Source organism: Pimephales promelas, chromosome 13, assembly GCF_988280905.1.
Source record: "Pimephales promelas chromosome 13, fPimPro1.hap1.1, whole genome shotgun sequence".
Taxonomy (NCBI): domain Eukaryota; kingdom Metazoa; phylum Chordata; class Actinopteri; order Cypriniformes; family Leuciscidae; genus Pimephales; species Pimephales promelas.
The window spans coordinates 17,377,133-17,389,238 of record NC_142781.1 but is presented as its reverse complement, the minus strand read 5'-3'; the positions used below and the strand labels follow the sequence as shown (position 1 = coordinate 17,389,238).

General features: G+C 37.3%; 1 protein-coding gene across 1 annotated transcript; it reads right to left on the bottom strand.

Annotated features, from left to right (window-relative positions):
* Nucleotides 1-979: 979 nt before the first annotated feature.
* sox7 (SRY-box transcription factor 7) lies at nt 980-7,129 on the bottom strand. The gene is made up of 4 exons (XM_039693406.2): nt 6,740-7,129; nt 6,517-6,597; nt 3,898-4,418; nt 980-2,769 (listed from the first exon to the last, which is right to left on the bottom strand). The coding sequence occupies exons 3-4, from the start codon at nt 4,127-4,129 to the stop codon at nt 1,835-1,837; spliced, it is 1,167 nt and encodes a 388-aa protein (XP_039549340.2). The 5' UTR covers nt 4,130-4,418; nt 6,517-6,597; nt 6,740-7,129; the 3' UTR covers nt 980-1,834.
* Between the last annotated feature and the right edge of the window lie 4,977 nt (nt 7,130-12,106).

Below are 12,106 nucleotides of genomic sequence, written 5' to 3'. Positions count from 1 at the left end.
TACTCTTATCAGGCAGGAAACACTGCTTCTCCGCCACATCCTCTTTACAAGAAACACGACTCAACCGTTCCCAAAAAACGCAGGAAGACCAAGCCAGACTCCAGGATTTGTCAAACGCCCGCCACCGCCTCCCTCTTTCCCCCACTTCAGATTCCTTTTATCAAAAAAGAGGAGGAATTTGAAAAGAGAGGGAGAGAGACAGAAGGAGCGAAAAAGAAAAAAAAAACTGAACGTGTAAAACAGTTGACGGGGACGAGGTGTATTTATTTATTTCGCAGAGATTATGAAAGTCTGCATCAGCAAGATAGGACGGGCAGCTGAGGGGGGCGAAGGTAGGGTAGGAGGGGAGTTTCAGCGTTCCGCTTAAGACACGCACCCAGAATAAGGGAAACAAAAGGCCCGTGGAGATGGAGGCGGAGAGAAAAACAGCAGAGCCTGTTTTACACTAATCCTCTGATCCGCGGAGGAGTGAAACTGAGTGCATAATGGGTGTTGCTGATAGCCAACTGCGAACGCAGGGTGGATACCGCCAGTGGTTATGGCGACGGCCCGCCACGCACAACACCGAGAAATTACAGGTCAGCTTCTTGAAACGATCTGGAAAAAATGCATGTAAAAAACCTCCAAAACTATAGGTAAAACAAATAAAATATTTCTAAACAAATAACTGTGGATCAATATCCATGAACAGTTATAAGTATTCTGTACCTTTCCATAAATCACTTTCTATACTCACTAATGATAATTATACATGAAAAAAAAAAACTTTGTCTAAAAGCTTTGTAAAATCTCAAAATTTCAAATGTCATACTATCACTATCTTAATAATGAAACTGAAAAAGAGCCGAATAATAATAGTTACACTTAAAAAAAACTGTAATAAGCAGTTTACTACTACTACTACTACTAGCAGAGACCACCTCCCCTCCCCCTTTGAAAATCTTGATCTACCTGTAATTACAAAAGCAAGAGTCTTTTCTCCTGTATTTATATTGTGTTTTTATTTAGCGACATCTAATTCAGATGGGACGTCAGAACATTCACTTAACATATCACAAAATGATGAGCATCTGCAACATTTTTTCTCAAGTCCAGCAGACCTACAGACGGAATCACTGTGTTGTACTTATGGGCAAACACAATGTAATTCATCAAAAGACCTCATCATCAAGAATGGTGTTCAACAAACATCAATAATGACCTACGTTATTGACATCTGTGTGGACATCAAATGAGAATGCTAAATGTATAAACTCAAAATTTTATTTGAATTAAATTAATAGGGCAAACCTAAATCGGCATACAAGTATTCATTATTATTATTATTATTATTCTTTGAACTGTTTATGAGTATACATATATTTTTTTTAAATGAATGTAAAGGGAGAAAAAAAGGCAAAAATTCCTTCAAAATAATGTCTTATGAAGGAAGAGAACAGCCTCACTTAAATAACTCTTGAGGTAAAACATTTGAGGTTTAAAAAAACAAAACAACTGAATATATCTGGACTGAAAAAAAAAACAATACAATAAGCTTTAATGCAAAGCAATTCGATATATAAATAAGCTTCATCGCATATGTACATGCTTTTGTGGCAAGATATGAGAGCATTTCTATGTTTGTCCAATTTTTTTTTTACTTCCGTTCTCCTTTTGGAAACAAAGATGGGAATGAACTTCAGTTTTGTTTTTTTTATCTATGCATCCCTGAGGTGTCCTTTGACTTCCTGTAGCTTCTCTTTCCACTCCCCCCCTCCCTTCACCTGCCAGTCATATTGCTGACCCACGTCGAGCCCACAGTCTCTGTCTGTGTCAACTGTCCCTGTTTTGGCGTTTATGAAATGCTGTAGTTGTTATAGTAGGCTGCCGTGGCATCGGCCAGTACAGAGATGAGACTGGTTTCCGTTGCGCTGCTTGAGCAAACAGAAGCCGGCGTTACCTGGATGTGTCCCGTGACTGTCATCCCACCCTGCTCGGGGTGATAACTGGTGGAATTTAGGTACTGGTCGAACTCATCTCGGTCGACCTCACCTAGCAATTCAGCCTGGCTCAGCTGGTCCAGACCCTCCAGGTGCCCCTGTTCTGGAGGGGGTGAAAGCTGGCCGAGGTGCCCCTGGTGCCCATGATGGATCTGAACCTGTGGGAACGAAGGGCTGTAATAGGACAGTGGATGTGCTGGGATAAAGGTCGCTCCACTTCCCTGGTGGGACATCTGGATGTGACCACAGTGCAGAGGTGCCTGCTGGGAGTAATCGGGATGGTAAGGGGGTGGACTGCTCATGTGCGCCGGCGTGGGACGCCTGTCGTCTGGGCAAGAGGCGGAAGACGAGCAGGAGCTGGTGGAGACTGAGCTGGAGGACGAGTAGTAGGACTGGTGTTCGTGATCCACGGCGTCCAGAGGTGACATCTCAGGTGGCGTGGGCAAGCCGTACGGGTACGTGTCGAAGCTGCTGTTGGAACTGGCGGGATCTCTGAAGACCCTGACGCCGGGTAGAGCTGCGCTTGGAGAACCGAAGCCGCCACTCACGCCGCTCTCGTCGTCTTTATCCAGGGGGTGACAGCAGCGAGGATCCGGGAGGGAGTTTTCCGGACCGAGGGTGGTCAGGAGGAAGCCGGGGTCCACGCGTTTACAAATGCGCTTCAGCTGCTTCTTCCTACGGGGACGGTACTTATAATTGGGGTAGTCCTGCATGTGCTGAACCCTCAGACGCTCCGCTTCCTCCACGTACGGTCTCTTCTGCGGAGGAGTTAAAGCTTTCCATGACTTTCCTGTTGGAGACACAAAAAGAACAGACACATTAGACTTAATAATGTTTTTTTTTTAAAGAATCCATGTTGAGTTTTTGAGATTACAAACTAATAGCTTGACAATCACATTAGCACCAACACAACATAATTACATGGTTTATTATATGCAGAGCCACATTTAGTTTGTCTGCTTATATTCTGCAGGAGACAAAGCTAGGTTAATGTCTTCATAAGCATTTTTTTCATAAGCAAATAATCATCCACTATAATTGTTTATAATGTCAGTTACAAAAAAAAAAAAATGAAATTTGCACCACGGTATTTAAAACTTTTTAATGGTAGGCCTACATTATTTGTTGCTTGGCATTCATTTTATAATGTTTGAATTCCAATATTGGCAGTAGTTATATTGAGTTCATAATTTAAACTTGAAAGTGTTTTAAAAACCAGAGCAGTAGAGAAAACATGTAGTAGTAAAAAACAGAAATGACTCACACATGCAAATTATAGTTCCGAAACTTCTATTAATTAATTATCCAATGAAGTTTTTAATTTTTGTTTTAATTCTTAAGCAAACCTGAAGATTAGACTGATTTCAAATGAATGAATTTAAAAGTATTTGTATGTTATTTATACATTTAAAAATTCCATATTATTTTTACGTTCATTTTTTTTTTACCAAACAAATTATTTTTTACAGATTTATAAAGGCCTAGTGGACTATTTGGGGAAAAAGTCTCTCAACTTTGTGAAATGATAAATATGCCCTTGATCTAAATAAAATTAAATACCATCTAAAAATGTGCCGCATCTCACTGTGACTGCTTCATTTACTTCGGTTTTGTTTCAGTTTGTTTTCAATTCAGGTTCGGACAGATTCACGCTCCCTGTGTGCTTTCCGCTAACAAAAAGTATTTTAACTTATGTCTACAATTAGTTTACAATTATTAGCTACAATCAGAATAGATTAAACATCCCACTTTCTGTAATCAATACATAACAACTGTGTAACAGAGAATAATGTCTCACAATGAAGTCTCGGAAAACTTGCCAATAGTAATCTCCTTTATTAATCATAATAATAATAATAATGAGATGTTGATATTAATAGTAATTTTTAGACAAATAATAATAATGATAATGTCTTACCCAGCATCTTGCTGAGCTCGGCGTTGTGGAGATCTGGGTTCTGCACTGCGAGTCTCTTGCGCTCGTCTTTGGCCCACACCATGAAGGCGTTCATGGGTCTCCTGATGCGCGGCTCCGACACCTTGTCCGCGGGAGCTCTGTGAGAGGTGTGTCCGTCAGGTACGTCCGCGTTTCCCGCAGAGCACTCAAAGCTCTCCGGCCAGGACGAATACGCGCTTATCAAAGCAGCCATGTGCGCTCTCAAAACTTCACCTTCCCCTTTTATTGAAACTTTGTTTCTCTGGCGCGAATGTGACCTGGAGATTTTCTTTCCGTTTTGAATCTAAATCAAAGTAAAGGCGCAGTGAGAGATGACTTTGACTGAGCAGCTGGTGGTTGAAGAGCACTGTGTGAGAGAGATCGACTCCCTCTTCTGAAGCTGTGATTCACTGTTTCCTCCGGCATTGGGAAGCGCTTTATATGTGAGGAGCAGCTTCCAGCACAGGCCCACGGGAGGATCTCAGCTCCTCCTTGACTGCAACCTGAGACCAACGACGGACGGTGAGAAAAAAACGAGGTGACAAAAATATTTCTACAGCTTTACTACTAAATCACGTCATTGGCTGTTGGTTTGTTTTCATGACACGTTATTTTGATGGTAGTGATGATGGATAAGGCTGTTGGCCGTTTTCAGACAATGTAGTGGACACTTCATTACAAATAAGAAAATATAATTGTTAAGATGTATAAAAATAATATTATGCTGTATTTGTTTTCCCAGTAGTGTTATGTTCGTGAGACAGACAGACAACCACACAAGGTAAGTGACTGTTTTGTTTTAAAATAGACTATCCCAGTCGACTGGATGTTGAGAAAGATACAATGTATTTCTTGTGTTATCTGTCTGCTAACAGGTTATTATTGGGCCCAGTGAGAGTGTTAAAGAATATGTCATCAGAGCTGAGACGGAAATGACTGCTTTGAGAAATGCAGGTGGCGAATCCAACACAGTCTCATGAAAATGCGTATAGCCTATCTATACCACGAATGCCATTTCTCGTGGCATACGCCAAAAATGGTTTTTGCGTGCATATTCTACGCACTAAAAAAACCCTGGGGTAGGTTTAGGGGGGAGGGGGGAGGGGAGTTCGTGCAAATTACTACGCCAAAAAGTGTGTATCATATGCACGCGAAAAACGCGTACCATATACACGCAAAAACTGTTTTTGGCGTATAAATGCCACGAGAAATGACATTCGTGCTATAACTATTTAAAGTTTTTTTAAAGCTATTTAAAACTAACAATAAAGTTTTGTTTTTGGTTTTTTTCTGGTTTATCTTACAAGATAAGGGGCCTGTTTGGGGATAAAGCCTATTACAAGTTATTCAATGGTTCTTAAGTTCAACAAATCACTTTCTCAATATCAAGAACAATTTTTTTTCTGGTTAAAATCTCCAAGATCAGATTATTAGTTTCTAGATTGTTCAAAGCACCAGTACATCAGGCCTGGGTAAATATAGAACGTTTTGGTTCAATTTGAAACATTTATGTGTAGGACTTGGAAAGGGATAATTTCTTAGTTCATAATTGTGTGTTGTTCTGTCTGAATGTCTGTTGTCTTGATCCATGATGATTATCAAGACATGAAATTATAAAAATTCTCAGTTTCACTTAATTTTAAGGTGTCATTGTTACAGTGTAATTATTAGGAACTGAGTAATATTAATTAACAACACTTAGCTATGGGTTAAATTGGGATTAGGGTTTGGTTGAGGGTTAGTTGCATGTAATTATGTATAATGGTAAAGTAAGGACACTGTAAAATAAAGTGTCATCAAATTCTCATTAGGACAATTCCTTAATTTTTCAATGTCAAAACGAAAATTTGCCCATGCAGCTGAAGTTGTTATAAACATGTTGATGTAGGAAGCTATTTAAAAAAATAAGTTATTTAACCAATAAGGCACAAGAAGAGGCCATGCTATATTGTGAATGGTCACAGCTAAATGCTGTTATTAGACACAACCTGCATTAATCAGAGGCCAGGCCCGGGATTATCCATTTTATGAATTTTGATTTAAAATTTGGAAGCCTGCAATAAATGATGATGCCAGGCTTGAGAATGTGTGAGTGGGGTTATTTGGCATTTGGATATAAAATTTGAATAATTAACAATAAGTGCATGTTGGTGTTGGCTGGCACAATTTTTTTTAAAGACACATTTTTTTGAGAATGTTTTCACCAACTGGGTGCAAATTAAAGTTATCTTAACGATTGTTCCACTAGAGATATTAAACAAATAAAAAGTGTGGTAACCTAACCTGGTTTCCCCTTTGCTACAAAGGACTAGTCATAAAATGATGTCATCAATTGATCATGGTTTTAATGGTGGTGTTTAAATGCTGATTTAAAGATAGGCTATATTTAGTTGGTATAGATGTTAAAACCTGTTTTGATAGGGCCGCCTGCATACATCCTTGAAGACATTTCTTCAGAAATCATAATGTGTTTTAAGGCTAGTCTCATTATTCTTTCTGCTGAAGGAAACGTGTTATTTAACAGCGTCACAACACAAGCTTGACAACAGTTTTCCATCATCTTACTCATCAAAACCGGTCGTTGTGCTCAATGATTCACACCTCAGATAGTTCAGATCCTGATATGTTTGAGGACTGCTGGGTAGATTGAACCCCCATTGTCAAGATCAGACGGTCGGGATCCTGTTGACAGGTAGTTCATGAGAAATACCGGAAAGACAGGAAAAGTTCAGAATAAACCAATGCTCTACTTAAGAGAATCTGAACAGAGAAAACGATCATGTTTGATCTCAATGAATGTTAGAAGTATCATTTTGTGACTGACCTTTGAATTTGCTGAGAGCTCATAGGTTCCAGTGCAGCGGACAAGCAGAGGATGAACACCATTAAATTGTGGGACTCATTCCTTGCAGGAACAGGAAGAGGAGTTTGATGCCCCAGATTGCAAAAAAAAAACAAAACAAAAAAACATTACGACAGAATATGACACTTCCTGCTCTCCCCGTCCTACCTGCACGTTTGGCTGTGAGGTGCACTACTTGTGTCGTCTAAACATAAACAGTCACTAAACATCTTTACGGTTCTGTATTTTGAGGCATTATTTCCTGTTTCGTTTGATTTACGATGACTGCAGGGTTTAGATCATTATATTATGGCCTTGCGCGACCGGGTATAAAAACACCGGCAAAACCCCCAATATGCTCACATCCCGAATTTTAAAGGGGGGGGGGGGGGGTTGACTGCGATTTCACTTTTTTCATTTTAAATAGTGTGTAATGTTGCTGTTGGTGCATGAACAGTATCTGCAAAGTTGCAGCACTGAAAGTTCATTGTAAGCAGAGATATCGTCTTTTAAAAATCAGGAAGTATATTACCTACAAAAACGACTCGATTGGGACTACAGCAGGGTTTTAGTCGTCACTAACCCACACATTTGCATCAACCCCTCCCTACGGAATATGCAAAAAAGGGCATGATCATATTTCTGCGGCTCGTCGAGTGTGTTGCGTTCACCCAGCTGTCAGGTCTTCTGTGTTCGAGCTTCCCACGGACGCTGTACTTCGTCAACAATGGATACAATTTATGTTTGATTATGTTCCTGAAAATGACGATCGTAATCTAGCTCTCTGTGTTGCGCATTTTACGGAAGACAACTTCCAGAATCTCCACGAATTCAACACCGGATTCAACAAGAAACTGTTACTAAAATATGAAGCAGTTCTAACTTTAAAACAAGAGGCAGCAGTTGTTGGGCCACAACCTGTAAGTAGGCTAAGACTTAATCATTTTAAATGGATTTGCATTTGCATGTATAATTCCAGACGTGGCCTTGTGTTTTATTTTTTTTCAAATGTCAGCGCTGGCTTTATAACCATTAGGCTACTAGTTATGCTATTTTTTGTGTCTACGACAAACGCGTACAAACATTATGGACCTGAATTTTGTATAAGTAATGTTGTAAATGTATTTTTCATATATATATATATATATATATATATATATATATATATATATATATGTTTTATGACGTTATTTTCGATTTGATCAAGAACGTAAACTTGCCAACATTGTTTTTGTTTAACATGAGTATCCAGTCAGTTTCTATTGTTGCCAGTCAGATGCTATTGTGTAAAGCAAATGTGTATAAAGTTAAAAAATTTAACAAATTATCATTCAGAAATGTTTAGCAAGAGTCCCAGGGTTTCACATGCGCCCTCTGCATGTGTAATTGCGTGTCAATGCAAACAACGACGCAGGGGTATAAGTGAAAACCAACACTATCTCACGACCAATTCGTACGAATTCGACGCATGATTAAAAAGTGGCTAATTCGTACTAATTCGTACGACCTCACTCGTACAAATTCGTACGATTTGTCTAAACCCACGTGATGGTTAGGTTTAGGGGCGGGGTAAGGGGTAGGTCATTCGTACGAATTCATACGAATTGGCCAATTCGTAAAATATGTACGATTTAGCAAAATCGTATTAATTCGTACGAGTGAGGTCGTATGAATTGTTACGAATTAGCCACTTTTTAATCATTCGTCGAATTCGTACGACTTGGTCGTGAGATCGGGTTGGTGAAAACCAACGCGTAGTCTATTATAGACTACTACGCTATAATAGCGTAGAGGCTCCGCCGTAGGTCTGACGCAAAAGTATAAATCAGCCTTAACTCTCTCTGCTCATGCACATAAACGGGTTATTCCGAATGTTTCAGAAACCCGAATAGTGACCTTAACCTGACCATAACCCGAATATTGACAGCTTGTAAACGTAGTCACTGAACTTATTGTGTTCAGTCTTCCGGTTTGTATTTCCACAGCATGAAGGAAAGATCTTATGGATAAGATGTTTTAGTGGTTAAACTGTAATGCTCCCTTAATCTAAAAAACAAAAACAAAACAAAAAAACTGTTCATAAGTTTTGTAAAATTACCATATTTTCAAAGGGCCATGTAAAAATCTGGGGTCGGAAGGACTTTTTTTTTTTTTTACATCTCACTGAGACTGCTCTTTTTCTACATATTTGGAAAAGTAATTTGTTCCTGTGATGGCAAAACTGATTTTTTTTTCAGTGATTACATGTAATCTTGATTACATAATCAGATTCCAAAAATGTATTACTTGCAGACCTTGTTGATAATCAAATTTATAACTTTTTATGGATTACATTATTGCATTTTTCACACAATGGCAGTAAACTATAATTTATTGATTTTCCCTAATTCTTCTATCCACACTCTATTTTTTTTCTTTCTAAAATCAGATTGTGTGTCATGCTGTTTAGCTTTTAATATATTCACAGAATGGCCATGTAAATATTTGTGATGCTTCTAAATTTTGGGACAAATGCACCTTTAAAATATGTTATGAATAAGTATGCTAATTAAATTAAGTTTCTTGATATATAGCTGTGAAACACTGTCTTCATACAAAGTGACCTTTGATAATTATTGATCTGGACAAAATATTTCAAACAAAACTTTAAATGTATAATATCACTGCCATTTAATGTGTATTATTGTTTGTTCATGTAATGCATTTTGCCAGACAAACCTCTTTGACCTAAAATATTTACTTGGAGACCCCTGAGGTTTTAAGTAAATTTTTTCAATAATGTAACAGGATATGGTGTTGAATAATGGTTACATTGACATGCAGGTAAATAAATAAAATATTAATATTTTTATTGTTCAATTGTTTTATTTTTTTAATATATATTTTATTCATTTTAATTCTACATTTTGTTATGATTGACTTGAAGAGCTTTTCATCGACTCTCAATCCCCTCTGCAGTTCTTTCATTAACCCCAGTTTGGGGAAACCCTGACACCATGTAATGTTTGATGTATTTCATTTTGTTGAACACAAAGAATGGAAAAACAAATTCCCCTTAAAAAAAGAAGAAAAATCAATATCAATACAGTACACAAAAATCCTATTCAAATCAATATGATAAATGAGTTAAGGTCAAATAGTATCTAAAATTAATCAAATGAATCAGAATACATTAGGCCTAAAACGAGAAATCTAGATTCCGTTACTAACTACCATTTTTGTCACCAAATTTACAAAATAAAAACCTCTGATTAAATTTATTAACATATTTAATGTTTTGCAAAAATATGCATGACAAACATTTTCATTAAGTTATAAGATATTTTCAACATTTATTGCTGTTACCTATTAAATTAAATCAGGATCAAATACAATATTAGCACCTATGGAAGATTTAATTTTGGTCGCTGGACCACTTTATTTTAATGTGTAGGCCTATTAATATACATTTAAAAACATTACATTTATCCTTTGCTAGAAGGCAACATAAGCAAAATGTGATGGAACTCCTATTCCTATTTAAGGATTTAATCTGCCCTTATATGCTTTTTTTAATAAATTGAAACAATTGTTTATCTTATCCCTTATCCCTATCCTTTTGACAAGCACCTCAAAAGATTCTGGACATGGACCGTGGGAATAGGTAGGATGTAGCTCTATTATTTCATCATCATAAACGGCTATGGCGATTCTTTCAGATTTACCTCAGAAGCAGATGCCATTTATAGCAGCAGTCAAGACATGTAAACAAACTAAGCCATTGCTGTTCGGCAGATTCTACTATTATTGTTCGAAATAACATAAGCTGTCCGTTTCCTTTTCCCTCATTTTGCTCCATACGCCCACCCAGACTCCAAACAAGATTATCTTGAAGGGGTTTCTGCTATTCTATCAAAACGGCGTCCTGAAAATGTTACTTTTTGCTCGTGTCTTTAATTCTTGACAGATACCCACATAGGTGAACAAAACACCGCGCGAAAACGTCAGTTCCATCTGGTAAAACAGGACATCCTTTGGTATGGAAGATTTTCAGAGTATCAATATTGACCGTCTGACAAGGTCATTAGGATTTTAAACAAAAGCATCGTATTTGTTGCCTGTTACTCTCGCATCTCAAGACTTCAGTCATATATACTTAACATACACTGGATAAGCTCAGCACAACACAACATTATCATTCTGAAAAGACCTCAAAACCACCCATTTAGCGTGACAAAGAAAAGCAGGGTCGTACAATTAATCATGAGCTTCACAAAAAGGAAGACGTGTTTGTTTAGCGTCATCATTAAGGATACGTGCATAATAGGTGAGATTAAAATTAAGTCCCATGATCCATGTTCCAAAACTGTCTATTTGTATAAAATATACTGACAGTAAACATTGCTGACATGTTGGGCTGGTCAAGTTATCCCAGAGAAGACAAAGATGAATCTAGCCAAATTCGAATCAAGACAATTATAAAATAATAATAAAATGATTGACAAAACAATTGAACTTAATAAATAGGAACGACTTTAGTCACACAAAAAAAAAAAAAAAAAAATCAATCGTCAGCCATCATCTCATGCAAATGTTTTAAAGGGAGTAAAGGGAGGGAACACACAGATACCTTTAAGTACAAACAATATTACAGAGCTGGTTTGTCAACATGCATAAGTTCTGCGTGTGAAAAAATGATTTTTCAAGTGTGATGGGAGCTGCCACAAATTTCACAATACACTACAAATAAGCTATTTTAAACACGGTATAGCCTTGTATACCACACAGGATGATGCATGGAACAGCTTCGCAAAGATGTTGCAAGATAAAAAGTACCTTTGCTTTGACTTTTTTCAGTCATTTCAATGTGCATGTGCCAAGTATTATCATAGTAATGTCATACTATTTAAGATCTAAAAATGTATGATCAGTATTAAATAGTTGGGTGGAACTCTGAATTTAGGATATGGGTCAGAATTTGGATTGGAATTGAATTTTTCCTTTTTCACACAAATCAAATTAGTCCAGCATAAATTATGAAAAAGGCAAACTACATCGATATTGACAAATTATGCCTGTATTTATCCCATAATGTAGAATACCTTTTTATCCCGTCCCCCCATTTTGTCCAAACCGTTTAGTCAAATTTAAACAGTTTAGTCTTAAATAAATGTTCATTAACTCATACTGAAATGATTGACCATACTTACAAGAAACAGTATTAAAAACTTAAAGGGATAGTTGATGAATACAGATCAAATGAATACATTTTTGATGAAATCTGAGTGTTTTCTGTCTCTCCATTGACAGACACAACAACTTTGAAGTTTCGAAGTTCATGAAACTTAATGAATTGAATGGTTTAGTCCA

Excerpts from the sequence above, each read along its gene's own strand:
- sox7 (XM_039693406.2), bottom strand. The coding sequence starts at position 4,129 with ATGGCTGCTTTGATAAGCGCGTATTCGTCCTGGCCGGAGAGCTTTGAG. Across the intron at positions 2,770-3,897 it reads CGAGCTCAGCAAGATGCTGG|GAAAGTCATGGAAAGCTTTA; the intron begins GTAAGACATTAT and ends TGTCTCCAACAG.